The 24,838-nt window shown below is 38.3% G+C and overlaps 1 protein-coding gene across 1 annotated transcript; it reads left to right on the forward strand.

The window, feature by feature from the left end:
• Positions 1-678: 678 nt before the first annotated feature.
• Positions 679-24,838, forward strand: psmc6 (proteasome 26S subunit, ATPase 6). The gene is made up of 14 exons (XM_072568721.1): positions 679-849; positions 4,415-4,494; positions 4,577-4,616; positions 4,708-4,760; positions 11,010-11,077; positions 11,431-11,545; positions 11,658-11,745; positions 12,430-12,491; positions 12,610-12,733; positions 12,938-12,999; positions 19,926-20,046; positions 20,147-20,227; positions 24,024-24,095; positions 24,307-24,838. The coding sequence occupies exons 1-14, from the start codon at positions 765-767 to the stop codon at positions 24,423-24,425; spliced, it is 1,170 nt and encodes a 389-aa protein (XP_072424822.1). The 5' UTR covers positions 679-764; the 3' UTR covers positions 24,426-24,838.

Raw genomic sequence — 24,838 nt, forward strand, 5'->3', positions numbered from 1 at the left:
CACCTGCCTCTCTTCCAACCTAGTTTACTGCATCAGGTGTTCCCGATGTGGTCTTCTCTACATCGGAGAGACCAAACGTAAACTTAGGGAACGGTTCGCCGAGCATCTCAGCCAGGCCTGCAGGGGCCGACCAGATCTCCCAGTCATCACCCATTTTCCCACTCCCTTTCTGACATGACCATCCTTAGCCTCCTCCATTGCCCCAGTGAACCAAACCACAAATTGGAGGAACAACACCTCATCTTCTGTCTGAGCCGCCTCCAGCCTGGAGGACTCAACATTCAGTTATCCAATTTCAAATAACCTCCCTTTCCATCCCCTGACTCCCTTCCCAACATCCCCACCCTTCCACCCCTCCCAGTGATTCCTCCCTTCGACCAACCAGGTCGTACCCTCTGCCCATCTTCACCTATCCCGACTTCACCACCCAGCTCCCCCCCCATGCCCTTTATCTGCAGCTCCCCCTACACCCCCAGTTCTGAAGAAGGGTTACACCCGAAATATCGACTTCTCCACCTCCTGATGCTGCCTGGCTTGCCGTGTCCTTCCAGCCTCCTGACTGTCTACACTGTTTCATTATTAACAGCAGGACAAAACAAGATACAATTCATGGACTCAGCCATACCACCTCCAGCCACTAGAGGCTATACGGTTTGGAGGTAAGATATCTGTGTGGTCATATTTTCCTGCCCGAGAAGAGGCTCGTTATCAAATGCGGCTGAAAGCTTCTCCCCGTCAGGCGGTGCTTGGTGCTGAGCGTCAACATGGCGGATCCGAGGGAGAAAGCGCTTCAGGATTACAGGAAAAAATTATTGGAGCACAAAGAGATCGACGGCCGCCTGAAAGAGCGTACGTTCCCGCAAATGTTATTCATTGTTAGTGGGTTGGGGTGTGAACGCGATCTCCGGGTTTTGTTTGATCGGACAGTAACGGAGTCCGGTGCCGACTCGCTTTGTCATGCTGGGTAAAGCCGGGGCCGAGTCAATCGCAGCTTCATGTGCAGCCGGAGCGGGCTGCCCGTCTGCCGGCCTTCCCTTCAGTTCCCGGCGCCTACACTGTGATTCATCATCTAAAGTGCACCGGTGAAATGTAGGAAATTGTAATCCGGGATTCGGTGTGAACTGAATGGAGTTGGAAGAAAGAAAGATGATCACAACCATCAGCACCTAGTGAACTGAAGCCATAAATTCAAATTCCAACCTGGGAATTCAAATTCAGTTCACTAAACAAATCCGGAATTAAAATTTACTGTCACTCGTCTCCTGACTAATTGGGTAGATAGTGAGGGTATTTCGGAAATAAACTGAATCCAGAAGTGGTTTTGTATCTTAATCTTTCACACAGAGTGCAATTTTTAATAACATGGAAAAACGCTACTTAGTATCGTGCGTGTGCCAACCCCTTTGCAAGCTATGAAAGTAGCCCCACCGTTCTGCATTTGCAGAATTCGGTTCAGGATAATTATCCTGAGGCAGTTTTTAACGCAACTTTCATCTTATTTATATTCTAATTCATTTTATAATGTTGCTTTAACTGTGTGGGACATTAACAAAGTTGAATGAAGTACTGACAGGATCTATAAAAGTTCCATGTTAAGAGGTCGCCCATTACTTGAAGAAATTGAAGTATATAGTTTGAAATAAAACACAAAATTAAACCGTTCCTCCCAATATTAATTCCGCATTCTAGCCTGTGTCTATAACGAAAAAAAGAAAATTCTGGAAACAGACCAGTAAGTAAATGTGAAGTGGAAAGCTGTTAATGATTTCTATTTTTGATTAATTACTGGCAATATGGAAAATAGGAGCAGGAGTAGGCCATTTGTTCCGTCAAATGTATCAACCTCTGTCTTGAGCATACTCCATGATTAAATTTCCACAACTTGCTAGAGAAGAACCATTCGAAAGATTCACCACCCTGAGTCAATTTTGGTATTGAGACTGTTTTCCCTGGCGAGGGACTCTCAAGCTAGAGGAAGCTTTGTATTCACTCCTGCTCTGTCACATCCTGTGAGAATTTTGTAAGTTTAAATGAAATCACTTCTCATTCTTTAAAATGCTAAAGCACGCAGATGTAACTTCTGCAGTCTCAGCTCTTGAGGCAAACTTGCCATCCCAAGATCAGTCTGGTGAAATGTCAGTATTTTTAGTTTGCTGTATAAATATGCTTTGTTGTTGGCAAAGTTTGTTTTGGGAAATTTCCTGAATGTAACACCAGAACAGGACAATTATACTATTTAGTACCGCTTTATGCTTATAAATATTATCACAAAGGAAGTAGTATTTAAATGAATTTATGGAAAAATGGTAGCTCACAGATAACTTTCTTTGGCTATGAAATATTTCACAAGTTGTATTTAGTTTTGAAACTTCTCCTCAGTTTTTTTATGATCTTGTGCTTCACATAATTAAAAGGAAGCAGCAATTATTTTTAATAGCAAACTTGTAGCAGAATTTTGTGCATAATGTTGAAATCAAATTTCTTTCAAAATCTTTGCTTATACCCTTTCTCCCTCACTGTGCAATTTAACTAATGTACAGCCCAATTAACAAACCTATGGCAGTGTGTTCTTGGTGGGTAGGATCACCTCTCCTGCTTGTGAGAAAATTCACACTCGTGAATAGGTCTTGGGGAATATTGCCTGCTACCTCCATTAACTGCAGTTTTGTATATAAAGGGGAAACAAAGATTAAATATAAATCTCTAACTTGATGGACATTTAACTTGCACACTAATTGTAAGGGAGAAGTTTGTTATTTTTGAACAATCTGAAGTCTTGAGTATAATAAGTCTGTGCACTTGCCTGTGCACAATGTAGCACCATCTGACAATGTTTGTGGTGTCTCAAGTATGACAAATGTCACAAAGTATACTTTGCACTCTCTAAATCCAAGATTTCTGTACAGAGTGCTTGCATCCTCAAAATACGCACATAAACACAACAAACTATAAATAAAAACAAAGTGCTGGAAAAAAACTCAGGATGTCTGGCAGCATATGTAGAGAGAAAACAACCAACAGTTCAGGTCCGGTGACCCTTCTTCCAGTTCCAAACAGGTAAAATTGAACACAAAACTTGCATTTAAAAATGTAAGTTTGATCCTTTAGGAATAGTATATAAATGTTTGGAAGCTGTGTGAAATGTTTACAAAACACTAGTTAAACCTCAGTTGGCATACTGTTTGATTCTGTTCACCACACTTTTTAGGGAGGATGTCAAGGCCTTGGAGAGGTTACAGACAGATATTCTAAAATATTGTCAAGGATGAAGACTTTGGTTTATTTTTAATCTTTAATGGAATGTATGTTGCTGGCACGATCTATATTTGTCCATCCCTAATTGCCCGTCTGAAAGTTATGGTGGGCTGGTTTGGCATGCTTGGAGTTGTTAGAAAGTATGTTCCATGTTTTTCACTCAGCAACAATGAAGGATGCCAAATAAACTTGTAAGATAGAATCATATGCAGCTTGGAGAACTGGTAGACATGAAATGCTGCTTCTGTGTCTGCTGTCCTTGTCCAACGTGGTAGAAGCCCAGAGGTTTGGGAGATGTTGTCAAGGTTGATATGTTGCCGTAGTTCATCTTTTATATGGTATGACTGTATGACTGCATCAGTGGTGGAGGGAGTAAGTGTTTAAGGTGGTGATTGCGTTTCCAGTCAAGTGGTTTTTTTTTCCCTGAGTGGTATCAAGTCTCTGGAATATGATTAGATCTACTGTCATCAAGGCAAGTGTACAGCATTCCATCACACTCCTGATGTCTGCCTTTTTGATGGTGGGCATTCTTTGGGGAATTACTCCCTGCAGTGTCTGACCTACCCTCATTGTCATGTAACATGGTTAATGTAGTCAAGCTTCTTGTCAGTGGTAACCACATGATGTCAGTGGTTGTGGTTTCAATATTGGCCATGTCTTTGAATGTAAGGGATGCATGTTAATCCTCTTTTGTTGAAGATGGTTCTTGCCTGATATTTGGAGAGATTGGACGAGCTGAAGTTGCTCTCCTTAGACCAGAGAGATTAAAGAAGATTTGTTTAAAATGTCCAAAATCATGAAGCATTTTGATAGTAACTCAAGGCAATTTCCAGTAGCAAAATGGTTGCTAATCAAAAGGTGAACATTTAAGGTGATTAGCAAAAACAAATGAAAACTTTTTGTTTTAAGTGGTTTGTGATTGGGCACATGCCTAATAATAACCTTCAATTGAGAATTAGATGAGTCTAGGGGAAAATATTAAAGGGCAATGAAGAAAGAACAGAAGGTTGGAATTAACTGAATAGCTTTACCGAAGAGCCGACACAGGCACAAACAACATATTGTCTGCATGTATATTGTAAAAGAGAAACTGGAGGGCCTCCTTAATTAGTTTATTAATTTTGTAAAATAAAAATTCAAACCCTTTGCTTCTTTATAGTAAGAGAACAGCTGAAAGAACTAACCAAGCAGTATGAAAAGTCTGAAAATGATCTCAAAGCTCTTCAGAGTGTGGGACAGGTAGGAGTTTGATTCTTTCAGCAAAAGATTGGTATTTTTCTACAGTTTCAGTTGAGTATAAATGATAATTTGTTTTTCTCAGATTGTTGGTGAAGTGCTGAAACAGCTTACAGAAGAGAAATGTAAGTATTGCATTTTAATTACTGGTAGCTACAATTCGTCTTCACAGACTTTCATAACAAAGCATTTAAAATTATCTTTATTTCTATATAGTTATTGTGAAGGCGACAAATGGACCACGATACGTTGTTGGCTGTCGTCGGCAGGTAAAATATTAAAAATCATACAGAAGTGTTGTGTTTAAACCAGCTATTTTACTATAAATCTCTGGCTGCATGTTTTGTTTATGTTTTAAAGGGGAAAGATTTGAGTTCCTAAATTGTCAGCTGGTACCTTAAAGCACATGGGTAAGATAGATAAAGAGAGTCTATAAGCAAGCTTCAGGCCAAAGATTCCCCAGTGATTCAGTGTCTATATTCCAATTAGCTGATGGTTTTGTTAGGTGCCACAATTAGAGTTATAGAGTTGTACAGCATGGAAACCGACCCTTTGGTCCAATTCATCTGTGCTGACTAGATATTCTAAACTGATAGTCTTATTTGGTCCATTTCCTTCTCAACCATTCCTTTTCAAATACCCATCCAGATGCCTTTTAAAGGTTGTAATTGTGCCCTCTTGTGCACCTCTTCTAGCAGCTCATTCCATGCCCTCTGTGAAAATGATGCCCCTCAGGTCCCTTTTAAATCTTTTCCCTCTACTTTAAACCCATGCCCTCTAGTTTTGCACTCCTCTACCCTGGCAAAAAGACCTTGGCTATTCACTCTTTTTCTTTTTATAAGCTACTATAAAATCACCCCTCAGCCTCTGACACTCCAGGGGGAAGAAGCCTCATCCTATTCAACCTCTCCCTATAGTTCAAACTCTCCAACCCTGGTGACATTCTTGTAGATGTTTTCTGAACTCCTTCAAGTTTAACAACATTTTTGCTACAGCAGGGAGACCAGAATGTCATGCAGTTTTCTATAAATGGCCTCATCAGTGTCCATGGCGCCCCAACTCCTATACTCAGTATACTGACCAATGAAGGCAAGTGTGCCAAACGTCGCCTTCGCCACCATGTCCACTTGTGACTTCACTTTCAAGGGCCGATGCACTTGCACCCCTAGATCCTTATGATCAAGGCTCTCTGAGATGACCTTTTCCGCTGTCCAATTTTGGTGTCCTTTGCAAATTACTAACTATCCCTCTTATATTTGCATCCAAATCGTTTAAATAAAATTACAAAAAGTGGTGGATACCGCACTGCTCCTGTAACACACTCCTGGTCACAGGCCTCCAGTCCAAAAAGCAAATCTCTACCACCACCCTCTGTCTCCTGTATTCAAGACAATTTTGTATTTAACTGGCTATCTCTGCCTGAATTTCCTGTGATCTAACCTTGATAACCAGTCTACTGTGCGGAACCTTGTCGAATGCTTTGCTGAAGCTCATACAGACAACATCTCCTGCTCTGCCTCCTTCAGGCTTCTTTGTCACTTCTTCCAGAAACTCAGTCAAGTTAGTGAGGATGATTTCCAACACACACAAATATGTTGACTATCCCTAATCAGTGATTATCTTTCCAAATGTAAATTGTATCCTTCAGAATCTCCTCCAATGACTTAGCCATCACTGACGTAAGGCTCACCAGTCTATAGTTCCCTGGCTGTTCTTTACCATCTATCTTAAATAATGGCACCGCATTAGCCATCTTCCAGTCTTCTGGCACCTCGCCAGTTGCAAGGCCCCCAGCAATTTCTTCCCTAGCTTCTCCGAAAGTTCTGGAATACACTTGATCAGGTCCCAGGAATTTATCTTCCTTTATGCATTTTAAGACCACCTCTTCTGTAATAGTTATCAGCATTTCTGATGTAGAGCCAGGATATCATTCATTACTCATTAAGAAATTTGAGATGGCACCCTAATCATTGTATTATACGATGGAGACTAGATTTTGGCAAATGGTTGCACTTGGCTATGAACATGTAGCAAAAAGTAATTTGGCTATACCTTTTAACAGACAATAAATGAGTCTTGTCAGACCTGTATAAGCTGAATTACCAACAGATTTATTTATGAGAGAAATATTTTGCAATATCAGTAACAATTTGTCAAGTATGAACCAGTCAATGAGAGTTAAAGACAAACCATTAAATTGAATTCTTCTTGTGGTTGCAGACTTTTCCAATTGTAGGAAAATAACATTTTAGGTAATATTATCCAGACAACAATTGATCCCAGTTGTTTTGGAAATATATGCACATCACTAACTATGTAACCAATATGATACCTCAGTGTTCATTGTTAGCACAATTTTATAACACCCTTCCTTCTCTATGTAGTGTTTGCATTGCAAAACCAGCCTGCTAGACAAAATTCTGGTGAATTTCTAGTACAATCTGCACCCTTTCACGTACAACCATATCCTTTCTATAGTCTGGCAACCAAAAGTGCATACAATACTCCAGCTGTGGCATAACTCACATTATACACTCAATTATAACTTCTCTGCTGTTGTAGAAAATGCCTTGATGAATAAAGGCATGCATCCCATATGTCTTAACCATCTTATTCAGTTGTCCTGTTGCCTTCAAGGATTAATGAACATGCACGTTAAGGTCCTTCTGGTCCTCTGTATTTCCTAAGGTCCTACCATTCATTATGTACTCCTTTGCCATTTAGTTCTCAAAAATGAATCACCTCTCGTTTTTTGGATTAAATTCCATTTATTATTGTTCTGTATTGTCATGTAGTTTAAAGCTTTCTTCTTTGCTTGAAAATCGATGGTGTGGTAATTAGCGATCAGAAAAATGTACTCATCAAACATCCTACAATTGTCTAGACCATTAATGTACACTACGAACAGTAAGGGACCCAGACCAAATCTGGTGGTTTCCGGTCATGAAAACAGTCTTTGACTATCTCCCTCCACCCCCACCACTCAACAAAATGTATTGAAAATTATTTAAAGTATCCTGAATACACATAGTAGCATGGGGTACAGCAGAGAAGCTAATGGAATGTTGACCCTTATTTCAATAGGGTTGCAGTTTAAGAATAAGGAGAGTCTTGTTGCAGCTGTACATGGTACTAGTGAGACTGCACCTGAAGTACTATGAGCAGTTTTGGTCTCCTTATTTAAGGAAAGATACCATTGGATGCAGTTCAGTGAATGATCCCTAGTATAGAGGAAATGTCTTCTGAGCAAAGGCTTCTGAGTTCTGAAGAATGGTCATTGTACCCAAAAATGTGATTCCTTTCTCTCCATACACGTTGCTAGACCTGCTGAGTTTCTGCAGCTACTTCTGTTTTGTTTCATATTTCCAGCATCCGCAGTTTCTTGTTTTTTTTTAAAACAGGCTGGAATTCTACTTGAGTTTAGAAGAATGAGAGTGATCTCATTGAAACATAGGATTCTTAAGAGGTGTGATAGGTTAAGTGCTGAGAAGATGTTTTGCCTCAAGGGCAAGTCTAGGATGAGAGGCACAGTTTCAGAATAATTTGATGCCAATTTGAGACTGAAATAATGAGGAATTTCTTCTCTCAGGATTGAGTGTCTTTGGAACCCATTTGCCACAGAGAGCTCTGGGGTCATAGTGCTTATTTAAGGCTGACATAGATTCTTGATCAGTAGGGGAGTTGAGGGTTATGGGAAAATTGCAGGAAAGTGGATCTGAGAAATGTTAGGTCAGTCAGATCGTCTTGAATGGCAGAGCAATCTCAAAGGGCTGAATGGCCTACAGCTATGCACATTATGGTTTTCTTGGGCTTTTAGCTTCTTGACTATTCTCCCATGTTAGACCTTTTCAGTGGCCTTATAGACTACATCCTTTATGTTACGCTTATCCACACATCTAGTCACCACCTCAAGAAACTCAGTAAAACCTGTCAGAAATGATCTCCCTTGATGAAGCCATATCAATTATATTTGATTAATACTTGTCTCTGCAAGTGGAAAGTAATTCTGTCCCTTTAGAACTTTTTCCAACAGTTTCCCCATCACTGATGTTAAAGTGGTGCCCAGTCATCTTGATTCTGACTAATTATTGAATTAGACATTTGTGGACATTGTCAAAGAATTTCTTGTTTTATTGTTTCTTCTGTGCCACCTTTTCACAAAAACTATGCGAAATGAATATATTGCCCAACTTTCCTCATCAATTGCTCCTTCAGCTGTCTGGGCCCCACTCAATGGAATTTCTTCTTAAATGTATTCACATCTGCGTCCCCTCAGGATTCTCCTATAAAACCTACCTCTTTGGCAAACTTTTAGTCACCTGTCCAATCTTGATTTGTGAATGGATGTTAAAACTTGTATGATTAGATTAGATTACATTACAGTGTGGAAACAGGCCCTTCGGCCCAACAAGTCCACACCGGCCTGCCGAAGCACAACCCACCCACACCCCTACCCCTACATTTACCCCTTACCTAACACTACAGGCAATTTAGCATGGCCAATTCACCTAACCTGCACATCTTTGGACTATGGGAGGAAACTGGAGCACCTGGAGGAAACCCATGCAGACACTGGGAGAACGTGCAAACTCCACACAGTCAGTTGCCTGAGGTGGGAATTGAACCTGGGTCTCTGGCGCTGTGAGGCAGCAGTGCTCACCACCGTGCCGCCCACAAATGATAATGTCCTGAAATATCTTGGGACCTTTTACAGTGGTTAACACTGCTGTCTCACAGCACCAGGGTCCCAGGTTCGATTCCAGCCTCTAGCTACTGTCTGTGTGGAGTTTGCACATTCTCCCCGTGTCTGCATGGGTTTCTTCCGCGTGCTCCGGCTTCCTCCCACAGTCCAAAGATGTGTAGATCAGGTGAATTGGTCATGCTAAATTGCCCGTAGTGTTAGGTGCATTAGTCAGAGGGAAATGGGACTGGGTGGGTAACTCTTCGGAGGGTTGGTGTGGACTTGTTGGGCCAAAGGGCCTGTTTCCACACTGTAGGGAATCTAATCTAATATAACATTTTTCCCAAAAAGTTACACATCTGCCTCCAGGAGCTATCTCACAATGCTGACAAGTACTGCAAGATGCTGTACATGCATGATCATAAATCAAAGTAAAATGTGCAGGCCACTCATGACACAAAATTTAAAGGAAAATTTAGATTTAAATACAAGTTGTTATTGCATCAGACCTATTTCCCCTTGTATATGTTTGATTGGCTTTCAATCTAACTGAAATGTTTCTTGAAATTTATTAATGTACTGGCTCGTACATTAAATTATCTAATCATCTTCTCCTTCAGGGTCTCTGTGCAAAGTTATTTTATATGTATAATAGTGTGTATGTTCTCTATTTGACAACTGTTTCAACCCTATTCTTGCACAAATGTTAAAGAAAACTATACATTTGTGCTGTACAACCATTGACCTGTCCTCTGTTTAAAAGTTTAATTGTCTTCTCAGATAAAAGCTTAAGCCTTGAGCGTAATGGCGGTAAAATACTTTGTGTTGTAACCAAATACTACCTAGACACATTAGTGTTGTGGACTGTACACAATGGAAGTAGTCCTTGTAAAATTCCAGTAATCATTTGGTTTGAATATTTGTCCAGAACGTAGTGTGTGCCAGATTTGTTGTTTTAAAGTTAAAAATCTGCATGTTGTGATCGCCTGCTAAAACTGATAAACATTATCATTTGGATTTCTGATGTGATGTGCTGAACTAAACACTAAACAGAACAAATTGTTCTGCTTCATTGATGTTCAGTTGTAGAAATATAGCTAAGATGATGGCTATCTATTAAAAATGTGGTTGTGCACAAGATATTTTAGAATGAAGCATCCTTTTGGGAGAAACTATTACAATATATCATAGAATCATGGATTAGTGCAACACAGGAGGCCAGTAGGTCCATTGAGTCTGTTAACATTTTTAAAGAGCAATCCAGTTACCCATCTCCCCAGACCTTTCCCTATATCCTTGACGTTTTTTCTCCAAGTATTCATTCAAATTCTTTTTGAATCTGTGTTCTCAACCCTATCAGACAATACATTCCAAACTCTGACCACTTTTCTCATCATGTTATGACACTACTCTTGTTTCAATTGCATTAACTTTGTGCCTTCTGGATGTAGACTCCTATGGCTGTTATAAATAGTTTCTGTATTTTCTAGATTGAAACACTTCATGATCTTATTTAAAAAAAAACTTGTCAAATTCCCTTTGGCCTTCTGTGTTCTGAGGAGAATAAGCATTTATAATTATCATGATGCAGGAGGCACTATCATATTTTTATGAGCAACACAAACTGTTTTGTATCATTTATATCACATGATGTTTCACAGTTCCATAATCAGATTACTTTAAAAATTGAACAAGGAAGATGAATTATTTTCAACACTAATAGTGTAAGTAAAAATATTGTTACTCAGCTTTTTAAAAAAAATATCAAAAAGAAGCCACAAACATGCTTTTAAGAAAAATGGTGTTTTCTGATTTTTTTTTTGTTTAATAAATACAGCTTGAAAAAAGCAAGTTGAAACCTGGTACTAGAGTTGCCCTGGATATGACAACTCTGACTATAATGAGGTAAGTGTTGTAAGCCTTTTATTCAGTAATAAAAAAAATAAACTCAATGAGGCTGCATTGTAATTTAAAATATCAACAATGAGGTGCTCACATTACAGCCTGATGGATTGAAGCTATTCCTGCTTTAGTCCACCCACAATTCTGAATATGTTTTGTTGTTTGAAATGCCTAGATACTTGAAATTAGATGAATCGTTCCAAAATAATGGAATTCCTGTTGCGTGCTTTTATTTTAAGCAGAAAGGTATTCTACTGCAGATTATTAAGGAACTTCTTTGTATTTATGAATATAAAAAAGCTTTCTTGCTACAGTGAAGAGTGGAACATTTTCAATGCAATCTACTTGTGTAATAGGTATTTGCCAAGAGAGGTGGACCCTTTGGTGTATAATATGTCTCATGAAGATCCAGGAAATGTTACTTACTCTGAAATTGGTGGATTAGCTGAACAAATTAGGGAATTACGAGAGGTCTGTATGCTAAACTTGTTGCATTAAAATAAATATTTAATTGTTCTATGAAATGAGTTATAACTTGTAATTCTTCTGTTTGGTTTAACTTGAAATTGTTTTGTGTTTGCAGGTTATTGAGCTACCACTTACAAACCCAGAATTGTTTCAACGTGTAGGAATCATTCCACCAAAAGGTTGCTTACTCTATGGACCACCAGGTAAAACAAACTACTCTGGTGTGTTTTCATTAAATTACTTTTGACTAATTAGAAATTGATCCTGTTCACTCTACTGTATTAAATTGAAAAAGTATATACTGTGAAACATTTAAAGAACGTTACCACCTTTGCTACTAGAAAAGGTTATTCTTGGTTGAGTCAAACTTGGTTGTGAATTTCTTTTAGAGAGGGTCTTGCAAAGTGAGCCAGTGTACTTCTTTTTATTATTGAATTTGCCTTTACATATAATTAGATGTAAGATTATTCACTGAACTTTTGCAGTTGATTCATGCAATTTATTCCACAATATAAGTTATTCTGTGGACCCCCTCTCACCAAAGAACATGATATAAAAAGAGCACCATATAATTCTGTAGCCCTCCTATTCACATGTCAAGTTCAGCGTCTTGCTGAAAGGAGGAAAGATATTGGAAGACCAGTATTTCATGCCCAGTAGTCCAATTAAGAGAAGGGCCATAGAGGTAGAATGTTTGACAAGCTGCAATTAGGCTGAGAACTGGTATGCCACAGAACAACAGAGTCCATAATCCATTCTTCTTTTATCACAGCAAAAAAATGTAAATTGGTAAAGCATACGTTTCTCTTTGTTAAACATATTCTGTTATTAATGAGCTACAAAGGAACAGAATGTCAATGTATGATTTTTTTAAAAATCTTTTTCAGGTACAGGAAAAACACTCTTAGCAAGGGCTGTTGCTAGTCAGTTAGACTGCAACTTCTTAAAGGTACTTCAAAAAAACTTAAACTACTGATCTCTCTTGAACTAAATACAGTATAACAATGAATGTTGGCAAGAATAGTTCAGTCATTCCTGAAATGTAAAATCTTGCAACTTTTTAATAGGTTGTTTCCAGTTCCATTGTTGATAAATACATTGGTGAAAGTGCTCGTTTAATCAGAGAGATGTTCAACTATGCCAGGGATCATCAACCATGCATTATTTTTATGGACGAGATTGATGCTATCGGTAAGCTTGTCTACCTCTGCTATTTACATTTGAGGCATTAATTTTTAGCAAGATTTACAGTTTAATCTTGATTTTCTTTAAAACCAATCCAAATTTTGATGCAACAATCATCTTTCTTGATTCCACCAGCCAAAGAACCTAAAAGCTTTTCTTTTTAAACTTTTCAAATGCAGTAAAACCTATTGCAATAATGTTCTTTTGCAGGTGGTCGCCGTTTCTCTGAAGGCACCTCAGCTGATCGAGAGATTCAGAGAACTCTTATGGAGGTATGGACAGTATATTTGTGATGTAAAGTCTGAGAGTCATTGTGGCAGGTTTCAAAATATGTGGCCATGAGTTTGCCCCGGAGAGCTACCAAAAATCTTGGGGAAATTCAAAGACTGGGGCAAGCAATGAAAGTAAAGTTGGCCCTGTGAACATAAATGACAGAACATTTGAGTAACCACTCTTCTAATCACAGGCTAATTCTGTCCTTTGTTTGCTGCTGATAGGCTCAGTTCTGGCTTTGTTGTATGGTTTCAAACCATTCTCTGCCCCTTATTTAGGTGATAGTGTTTTTGTGTGTAGAAGTCAGTTAAAGAAAACTTTGCCATCTTGCCGATGTTTTCTGTACTAGTCTTGTGCAGTGAGGAGAAAATCCATTCTATTTTGTGACTTTAGTTTAATTGTGGAGTGATAATTATTGAGGATAGTTGTGGTTCTCCTTCTGAGAATCCAAATACCCAATATGTCAACATAAATGCAGAAGCTTGTATTACTCTGGTTACATCACTGAATAAAGAATTTGGTAAAAGTGAAATAGCCCCTGAAAATCAGAAAGAAACCCTGAAAATCAAAATGTTGAACTTGAAAATCTGAAAGTGCCTTTTATAAAAGTATTATTTTTTACCCTTTTTACAGTGTCCTTTTAAATAACCCTTCATTTGTACTGGAGCGGTACAAAGCGATGCTTACTTCCTAAGTGTTTACTTCTGTTCTTATCCTTCCTCAGTCTGGTAACTTTTAATCTGCCAACTGTGTTTCATAGTGAGGTACTTTTTCTCCCCGGAGACATTTTTCTGTGTTCGAGACTGAGTGAATATTTCCAGCCTTTTAACACAGTGAATTTGGTCTTTCTATTCTGACTGCAAGCTTTCACCTGCGATCCTGTGCAGCGAACCTCCGAGACAGTCACCTCAAAGTTGCTTTCTACATTCCAGACTCTGCCAGATTACTTTTGTCTGTCTTTTCAGAAATGACTTATACCCTTTCCATATCATACTCTAACTCCACGGCAACATGAATTATATAGGTCTTGAGTTCAGGTATGGAGTAGATATCCTTGAGAACCTAAAACATGCTCATCTCGGAGGGAAGTGAAGTTTAATGTGCAGCTGTTTACAACCTGATGGTATTAACATTTTTAATGGAACATTGGAAACTTGGTCTATCAACTGTTGGCACACAGACTGCTGCTATTATCTCCGAGCATAGATGCCTTGCAGCACCTTTTTGATAAAATAGTGTGGTCCTCCTTTGATTCCTGCTTACAACAACTAGAGTCTGGGCTACCTTGAAATGTTTTAAGGGGTCCAACCTGATCCATAACAGACTGGGGGCTTGTCCGTGATTTGTTTTGTCGTTCCATATTGAGATTAGGAGTTGTTGGACCTAAAGGCAGCAAGTGGTAGGTGTTGGTGTCTTTTGTTCTGGTGTTGAATTTGGTTGGTTTAAACCATGCTTGGGATAGCAATGGCTCTTTCAGTCACCAAGACTTTTCTAGGGGTGGAAGAAGTGACCTTAGGGGTTTTACAAAAGGTGATTAAGGCCAAGCTGCTGGAGTTAGCAGACAAGCTGCGGTTGGAGTTGTCTTCTTCCATGAGGAAAAAAGAGGTAATTACAACAGTAGCTCAGCATTTAAATTTGCTGAAAACGCCATCAAAATCTTTGGAGATGGCTAGAATTCAATTGAAAATAGGGCAAAAGACAAGGAATTACAATTAAAAGCAGAAGAGAGTTAAAAAAAAAAGAGTTTGAACTTCAGAAATTGTCACTTTAACAGGAGTTCAAAAATTTACTTTCTGAAGTAGGGAGAACTTGTGGAAGAGCAGAGTGTTAAAAACGGCAAGATTAGCAACTGAAATGGCTGATGATTGAGTTGGACAATAAAGCAGAGTTTGGCTTCCAGAATCAATTTCAATCCGTAAGGGATAGAAAATGGGGAAACGAGAAATCTTCACGTGGAAAGGGAAAGGTAGATCTCTGTGAAGATCCTAAGAATAACTTACAGGGTGAAAAGAAAACCCTTGATGGGGACAGAGAAGTTAAAAAGCTCTGGTGTTTTCACTGCATTACAGTAGGCCACATGAAATCAGTGTTGGTGAGTGAGGAGAAACATTGGGAAGCTAGGTCTAGGAAAACAGGATAAGCCAGTGAATTTTGTTGGAGTGGCAACACAAAGCACAGTGGAGGCTAGAAAGCTGCAGTAGAATGTACAACCTGGTTGGAGGTTGTTTAAGGAGGAAGTGCCAGATCTTCTTAAACTTTACCTTTGCAGGTATATGGTTTATTCGCATAGGCCAAGTTCAGCAGGTAAACAACATTAAGAGACATAGGATCCTTTCAGTCTATGATGCTGAAAGATAAGGTATTTACTTATGAAGGACTATTGCCAGAAAAGTTACTAGTAATGGGAATTTGCGATGAGACAAAAAGCACTCAATTATGTAAAGTGAGGCTAGAGAGTCCAGTGAAGAGTGGAGAATTTGTGTTAGGAGTACTGAACAAACTCTCAACTTCAGGAATACAATTTGTCCTTGATAATGATATAGCTGATTCTCTAATAGGGATGCTGCCTACTGTGGTTGAAAAGCCAGTGGAAACTCAGGCAACTGAAATATTACAGGACACACATCCTGGGAGTTTTCCTGACAATGTGGTAATGAGGTCATAAAGTCACCAATTGATATAACAGGAGAGATCAAAGAGTACAGATAGAAAGTTGAAGTGGAATTAGCAGAGACCCTATTTGATCAGATGTTTGGCACAAACCGGGACCTGATATTTGGGGCAGCACAGTGGCTCAGTGGTTAGCAATGCTACCCCACAGCGCCACGGACCCGTGTTTGACTCCTGCCTCGGGCAACTGTCTGTGTGGAGTTTGCACATTCTCCCCGTGTCTGCATAGGTTTCGTCTGGGTGCTCCGGTTTCCTCCCACAATCCACAGATATGCAGGTCAGGTGAATTGGCAATGCTAAATTGCCCATGGTGTTGGGTACGTGAGTCAGGGTAAATATGGGTCTGAGTAGGTTGCTCTTCGGATGGTCGGTGTAGACTTGTTGAGCCGAAAGGCCTATCTCCATACTGTAAGGAATCTAATCTAATCTAAAAAAAGATGATGCAGACATCTTTAGCTCAGATAAATTAACTGAGCTACACCAGAAAGTTGAAAACTTAAAGCAATTGTATCAAAAGGCATACACAGAAAAGGAATCTGAATGTATCGCTGAATATTATTACCTTAAATGTGATGTCTTCATGAGGAAATGGAGACCATCACACATTCAGGCAGATGAGAAATGGGCAGAAGTTCATCAAATCGTATTGCCAATGGGGTATAGGAAGGAGGTGTTGTGAGTGGTACATGAGCTACCACTTAGGGGTCATTTAGGGGTGAGGAAAACAAGCTAAAATACAGAAACATTTTTACAGGCCTAGACTGCACAAGGATGTATTGACTTTTGCCAGACATGTCATAACATGTCAGGTAATTGGAAAACTACAGGCAATGATAAAACCCACACCTTAAGACCTATTCCTGCATTTAAGAAACCTTTCACAAGATCCTTGATTGATTGTGTATATCCCCTACCTCAAACAAAAATAATGGATGTGTCAGCTAGATTTCTAGAGGCCGTCCCATTACGCAATATCACCACTAAAAGGATCCATTAGATACGGACTACCAACAGAGAGAAAATCGCATCAAAATTATTCAAGGAAGTTATGGACAGCTTAGGAATAAAACAATTCAGATCTACTGTGAACCATCCAGAATTGCAGGGACCGCTAGAAAGTTGGCATCAGGCATTAAAGACCATGTTGAGGGCTTATAGTCAGGACAATCCAGATGATTGCTGTTTGCAATCAGAGATGCACCAAATGAATCTATCAAATTCAGTCCATTTGAATTAGTTTTTGGGTATGAGGTGAGAGGACTATTAAAATTGATTAAGGAGAAATTGGTAAGTCAGAATTACTTCCAGTGATAGATAAACCTTTAAAAGCTAGGTTTAGTGGACCTTATCAAGTTGAAAGGAAATTAAGGTGAGCTACTTGATAGGGACTTCAGACAGAAAGAATTCTGTGTGTCATGTGAATATGCTCAAAAGGTATTTTGGCAGGGAAGGAAAGCAATAGGAGAATGTGTTATTGACAACACAGAGGGAAGAACCAAGTTCAGAGGATTCTGAACTGGACATTCCAGAAATTAACGTGGACAATGAGGATGTCAAAAATTGGGATAAATTGAGTTACCTTCCAGAGGAAAACTTGAAATAACCTGAAAGAGTTATTTCTATCATATGAAGGGAATAAGTGGAAATCAGCTAAGAGGTACTAACCTAATTGTACATGATATAGGTATAGGAGCTGCAACATCCTTATAGGCATAACCCTCTAAAGTTGGCACAGGTTCAGTGGAGATTGAACGCAGTCCCAGATGACATAATTGAAGTAAGTGATAGTGACTGGAGCTCACCCATGGTAATGATAAAGCCAAAGCTTTGCCAAAGTCAGATGGTACCCAACGGTTATGTGTGGATTACCGCAAACTCAGTGCAGTTACAAAGACTGATGCACATCCAGTTCCACGTTTGGAAGACTGTGTTGAGAAGGTGGGACAAGCAACTTATATTTCTAAGTTGGACTTGCTCAGGTGATACTGTCAGGTACCTTTGTCAGAAAGAGCAAAGGTAATTTCAGCTTTCATAAAGCCAAATGGACTGTATCAGTTTAAAGTCATGCCACTTGGCGTGAATAGTACGCCAGCCACATTCCAGAGACTAACCAATAAGGTCATTGCCGGATTACACAGCTGTGTTATACATATATATCAATGACCTGGTGATTTTTAGTCACACATCGAAGGGACATTTACAACATTTATCAGACTTGTGCGATCAACTTCGGAAGGCAGGCTTGGTGACAAACGTGGCTAAAAGTGAATTTGCCAAAGCCCAAGTCACCTTCCTGGGCCATGTTATTGGACACTGACAAATGCACCCCTCGGGATACAAAAACAAAAGTAATTGGGGAATTTCCCATACCATCGACAAAAAGAGCAGTACTACGGTTCCTGGAATTGAATGGATTTTTTTTGAAAACTTGTACCAAATTTAAACAGTGTGGCTGCTCCACTCACTGAATTGCAAAAGAAAGGCAAGATGTTTCAGTAGACAGCAGACTGTCAGAAGGCATTTGACAGCCTGAAAGATGTGTTAACTACTGCCCCGGTATTAGCCACACCTAATTACGCAAAGCCATTCAAGGTGACTGCCAATACAAGTGATGTGCGTGTTGGTGCTGTGCTCTTGCAAGAAAATGACGAGAAGTTAGAAAGATCTATTGCATATTTCTCCAGGAAGTTGAATGTTCATCAGCAGAAATATTTGACAGTTGAGAAGGAGAATTTGAGCTTGATGTTGGCATTACAACATTTCAGCGTTTCTGTTACCAGTAACATATCCAAGACAATCATATACACTGATCATAACCCATTGAAGTTTGTGGAGAAATTTTAAGGACAAAAATGTCAGACTGTTTAGATAGATAGTTTGTTGTTACAGCCATTCAATTTGGAAATTGTACGTGTGGCAGAACAAGAAAACATGATTGCTGACACCTTGTCAAGACTCGAATGAGGAACAGGTGTTCAGTGGCAGGAGTAAAACATATAGTTGTGCATGTTTTAGTCATTGACATTACATAGTCAATGTAATGTATACATGTGATTTAAAGTACTAACAAAAATTTTTAAAGCGTTTTAAAATGAAGCCATCTTTGGATATTGATAGGTATTTTTTTAAAGAAGGAGGTGTGACAAAACTGCTCCTTTATCAAGGTTATGCAGTCCTTGGGTTTTTTTTCAGAGAGTTCGTAAACTACACAGACTCCAAAAAGTCTGGGGGGTTGAAGGGTTTTAGGGCTAATTTGATAATAGCTAACAGATCAAGTTTTTTTTAAAAAGTTGTACAATGAAAGGGGTGTGGCCATTTCTCTCAGCTCAGCTTTACTCTGGTTTGTATCTTGTTTTAGCAGAGTAGTGGAAAGGCTGCTGGACCCACAGAAGCAGGTCCAGGCTGGTACTCTATCTCTCGGACGTTTATCCTGTAAAAATTTGTTGTTGACTTTACCTTTTGTGCTAGGGTGTTTATGGGAATTTGGTATTTGGAACAGTGTCATTAAGTTGGGATGATCTGTTGGAGTTTTGGAGAGGTTAAGTTATTCAGTGTTCTGTTTTCATGAAGTCATTTTGTAAATAAATTCTGTTTTGTTTTAAAATAAATGGCTTAACCAGCTGATTCTCTCCTGGAATACCCACTTTACATCTGCTTAAAACAACTAGCAAAGTTAGGGTCTGGGCTATCTTCTTGAAATGTTTTGAGGGGTCTGATCTTGTCTATAACAAACATTTCAAACGATTATGCTGCACTAAATGCTAAGAGGTTAATATGGTACAGTTCTTTTTTCAAATTTTGTCTCCAATCTGACAACTAACTACTGTTTTGTGAATCTCATTTGGAATGGAACATTTTCATTTAAGGAAAGCCGACCTGAGAGGTTGTTATTGCGGAATTGTACCTACAAAAAGACTTACGTTGCATATCAATATCCAAGGGAGAGATTTTGCCATACGTATTATGTCAGTTTGCAATTTATTTAATTGAATCCTTGAAATGTGAATCATGTGTCTTCTGTACAAAGTTATAACCTTCATATGTGAGGTCACAGTCTTAACATGACATGAGTTTTTCATGAGCTAAAAATACTTCATTCATTGAAAGTAGTAATCATTTTACATGAGGTACAAAGTCAGTTTTATACTGTTGCATGAATGAGTGACATTTGTCCATGTACTAGTCCATATTTGCCTTGAGACTAGTGTTTGTCTGCCTGCCTTCATGTTCATGACCTAACTGCATTCCTTTGTAGCTATTGAATCAAATGGATGGCTTTGATACTCTTCATCGAGTTAAAATGATAATGGCTACAAACAGACCAGATACATTGGATCCTGCTTTGTTGCGTCCTGGCAGACTTGATAGGAAGATTCGTAAGTATGACTGTCGTAGTTGAGATTGGTTTTCAAAAAAAAAGTATGTCCAATTGAAATTTCGCAAGACAATACAACTAAATATTCTTAACATTTCTAGATATCGAGCTTCCAAATGAGCAAGCAAGACTGGATATTCTGAAGATCCATGCTGGTCCCATCACAAAGCATGGGGAAATAGGTATGTTAAAATCCTCCACCTTTCTATTTTTACCAATTAACATCTGTTGCTTTTCCGAGTATGTCTTATGGCTTAGTAAAAGTTTTAATGATGAAACCTCCATTCTGTCATTGTATGATGGAGCTTGCTAAGACTCCAGTATACTACAGAATTCGATGTTGTCAAAACTTGTGAATATTATGATGAGCTGCAAGGCCTGTTTCTGTGCTGTATGACTACAATATTAGTGCATTTTGCATTGCAGATGTTTTAAAATGTGTTCAATGTGAAAATTAAGAATTTTAGTAGTAAACTAATTTTTAAAAAATTATGCTGGTAGTTAATGGGATTAATATGGTTATTAGATAAATGTGCTCTGCATTACTGTTCATTAGAATCATAAAAGAATTGTGGTGATCCTGCTGGTAAAGTCCGATCCCAGAATGAAATCTGACTTGATATATTTTATTTTGTTTCTTTAAAATTAATATGGCAAACTTTCGTTAAAATGTTCAAGGCTGCAGATGTTTTTTAAACAATAAACAGTTTTATTCAACAAAAGAAATTAAACAAAACTAAACCAGGCTATTGAAATATAGTGTACTTTAAAAGATTTCAAAACATGACCAAATAAAATCCCCAACACATCATGTTACAGATGCTCAAAACTGCAGAGAAATTTTACTTTCCTATCAAATCTGTTTAGTTGTTACTTAACAGCCTCTCAGTTCCAGTTTTGTGAGCTGTGAAGCCTTTTCCTCGAATATTCATACAGTTAAGAGTTTAGACTTTAACAGTTTTAATAATCTGCGGGATTCCAACCAAACAATCCTGGTCAGCAGTTTTGCAGAGTACACTCTTCCACTGAAGTAATTTAATCCCTAAACTGCTCTTAACAATCCCCTTCTCCTGGGAGAAACTACAGTCATATCTGACTTCAATCAGGTCCTTTTCAAAATGCCAAGCTCTCCAATCTCTGGGTTTTTCTAAGCTAAGATCAATACTTTATTATCTGAAGCCAATGACTTTTGAATGTTTTCTCTGTCTTGTCATTAAACCCCTAATATAAATAAACTTGCATTGACAGTACAGGAGGCCTTGTCGACATATGTAGGTTTAAAATCATGATTCTGTTATATCTCATGTTAACTATTAAGCACCTTCACAGAAATTACCCTTTTGATGGATAATTAATTGTGATATTGTTTTAAATGGTGATATAACTGCAACTTCCATTACCAACATGGGTGGCACTAAAAATCCAAGGCAGAGAAGAGTTGAAGAAATAGCAGAGAAGGGAGGATTGGCACAGGATTGTTTTGACTCTCCTGTTGATTTTCTATAGTATTATTCAAAGAAAAACAGGGAGTTGATAAAATTCCTTGCCAGTGTTCATTTCGCAACAAAAATACCAGAACACATTATCTGGTTTAATGTGAGTCTTTTGAGACCATATTTTGTGTATTTAACAAGAACCATAGTTAGAATTTTAAGAGCATTGGCTACAAAAGTACAATGTACACCATTCCTATTTTTCCTGATTTTTAAATAATGAGCAATAAAGTAATTCATCTGTGATGTTACTTGAAATATAAGCTGTGCATCTGCCCTGGTGTTTTACCAGTGAATCCCACTCCTTGTCAGGTTCTGATAGCTAGTTTCAATTAAAAAGTTAAAACTGAATATATGGAACTTATATGTGAAGATTAAAGAAAAGCAATACTTTTGCAAGCTATTTATTAGATTCTACAGTGCCAGGTTCTTGTCTTCGCTGACTTTTTTCATTTTTTTCATCTTCACTATTTCACATCTGTTATAATGTTTCACATCCGAAGGACATCAACCCCATCTGCTCTTTTATTGATTAGTTACATGCAGAGCTTCAAAGTAGGTCTACAGGTTTCAGATACAGTATATTTAGGGAAAATAATTAGCAGTTGTCAGTTCTCATGCAAGTTGCTGTACGCTGTGGACCTGATGGAAATAATAAAATGGCTGTGACTGTACTTTTTAATCATTAAATCTGTTTGCACAAGTATTTTATACAATAGGAACCTGTTTCCTTTGTACTGCATTTTTAATATGTTAAGAAGCACAATATAATAAATGACTTAATCCAAAAAAAGACAGTTTAGTATCCGAAGGAACGTTTTGTTTCTTTTATGTAATCAAAGTAATGATAGAAAGTATCTTCCACTTTTATTCCTTAAGGTTTCAGCATGCATTCTGAAGGTAGCAATGAAACTATGCAGTTCCATCTATCATGAATGGGTGTAACATACTTAAGTGGAGTTCTAAATAGTCAGAGATTGCAGAGCTCTGGGATGCAAAAGGATCTGGGTATTCTTGTGCATAAATTTTAAATGGTATGTATGTAGGTACGGCAATTAGGAAAGCTAATCAAATGTTATCATTTATCACAAAAAATGAATAGAGAAATGGGGAAATTTAACCGGGTATTAGTGAGACTGCATCTGGAGTGTTGTGCCATTGTATGTAAGGAAGGACGAAAGTAAATACACTGGAGATGGTTCAGATAAGGTTGACTAGACCATTAGCTAGAATGAGGGTTTTTGTCTTATGAGGGAAAGTTGGACAGTCTAGACTTGTATATACTGAAGTTTAGGAGATTTGAAGTGACTTAATTGAAACAGACAAGATCTTGAAGGGTCTTGACATGGCAGATATGGAGAAGATGTTTCCTCTTCTTGAGAATCTTAAACTTGGGATCATTTTTAAACATCAGAGCTCACCCATTTAGAATAGACGAATTGTTTTCACTTAAAGGACCATGAGTCTTTGAAACAGTCTTTCTGGAAAGATGGTGGAAGCAGAGTCCTTGAATATTTCTATGGCAGAGTTAAATAAAGTCTTGTTAAGCAAGGGGTGACAAGTTTTCAGAGATAGATAGGAATGTAAATTTGAGGTGACAATCTTAAGGTCATGATTTTATTAAATGGAGGAGTAAGCTTGTGGGATGAAGCCTTCTACTGGTCCTCCTAAATTGCATATTAACTAAATAGACCATTCTTTAAATAAAACAAAGTTCTGATGAAGAGTCACCAGGCTTGAAATGTTAACTCTGCTTTCTCTCCATGGATGCTGCCAGACCTGCTGAGTTTGTCCAGCAATTTTTGTTTTTGATTCAGATCATTCTTTAAATACGTAGCAGTATTAGGAGATTTAGTAGGAGAGTATTGCTACAATTCAACAAAAGTATTGCTAATGGATAATGGCTGGATGTTATGCATCATGGCTGCTGTATTTGAAGGCAGAGGACTTATAAAATGCAGGGTGAGGCAACTTGCTTCCAACCATCTTCCAATTTATGGGAGTGGCTAAAGGAGAGGTGGAGGTGTTGGGGTTAGGGGCCTCCATTAGTGTCCACCTAAGTGCCTTTTCCCATAAACACTGTTTTACCCTTTAAAAAGCCTGGGCCTGCCAACTGTCTTATCTTTAATCCAGCTTCCGTAGCCTCCCTTTATCCAAAGGTTGACTGTAGTACCTGCAGTGACCACTACTTTAGCACTGCAGAACCGCTGACCAATCTTGCTTTGGGTGAGAGTTGCATCCCAGATGTGGGCACACACCATGACTAACACCATGCAGAGTGGAAAAATGCTTGAGGTAGGGGAACATAGTATGCTATAAAGTCCACAGTGAGAACGATATCAAATACTGCCTGTCCAGCATCAAACAAAGGAAGAAAACATTTATAACACAATTTTAATGGTGACTTTATTTACCTTTTTTATAAATTGATTCATATCATTAATTTTTTTTTCAAGCTAAAGCACTTCTTTGGTTAATTTTACAGATTATGAAGCGGTTGTCAAGCTGTCAGATGGATTTAATGGTGCAGATTTGAGAAATGTCTGCACTGAAGCAGGTATGTTTGGAAGTAACTTAAACTTTTGCATAGCCATTGGAATATATTTACCATTTATTACATACTACTTTTGGTGTGCTGTAAAGAACAATTTTAAATGATTATTCTGAAAAGGAAATGCTAAGATGTCATTTTTTTTATGCCATTTTGAAACATTTTTGTAATCTTATGAGTTGAAAGTAAATATGTATTTCAAACTTTTCTTGTTCAGGTATGTTTGCAATCCGTGCTGATCGTGACTATGTTATCCAAGAGGACTTTATGAAGGCTGTTCGCAAAGTTGCTGACTCGAAGAAGCTAGAATCCAAGCTTGACTATAAACCTGTATAAAATAACCCACCTTTTTAATCTTAATTGTACAGTTTAAAAGGGTTTAAAAGCATACAAACCTTAAAAGGGAGAGGAATATGTCGGTGGCTCTATACTGTAATTCATTACAAGTGTATGTTAATATGCTGCAGACTGTAGGTGACCACTAACTTTCATGTTCTGCTGCATTATATACGTACTGACTTTTTCTAAGGCCACGGTTTGGCTGCTAGAAAAAAATATTCTGTTGAAAATAATTTTAAAAAGCAAATGTTAGCACAGAGACAGGTCTGTCTTAACAGTGTAATGCATTCTCTTGTATACAAATGACACTTAAAGCCTTTGTGGTGTGACGGTCAAAATACAGATTTATAGGTTTTTGATGAATTTGATTCATTTTCCCCAGGCCTCAATAAAATTTAAATTTACAAGAA

Source organism: Chiloscyllium punctatum, chromosome 4, assembly GCF_047496795.1.
Source record: "Chiloscyllium punctatum isolate Juve2018m chromosome 4, sChiPun1.3, whole genome shotgun sequence".
Classification (NCBI taxonomy): domain Eukaryota; kingdom Metazoa; phylum Chordata; class Chondrichthyes; order Orectolobiformes; family Hemiscylliidae; genus Chiloscyllium; species Chiloscyllium punctatum.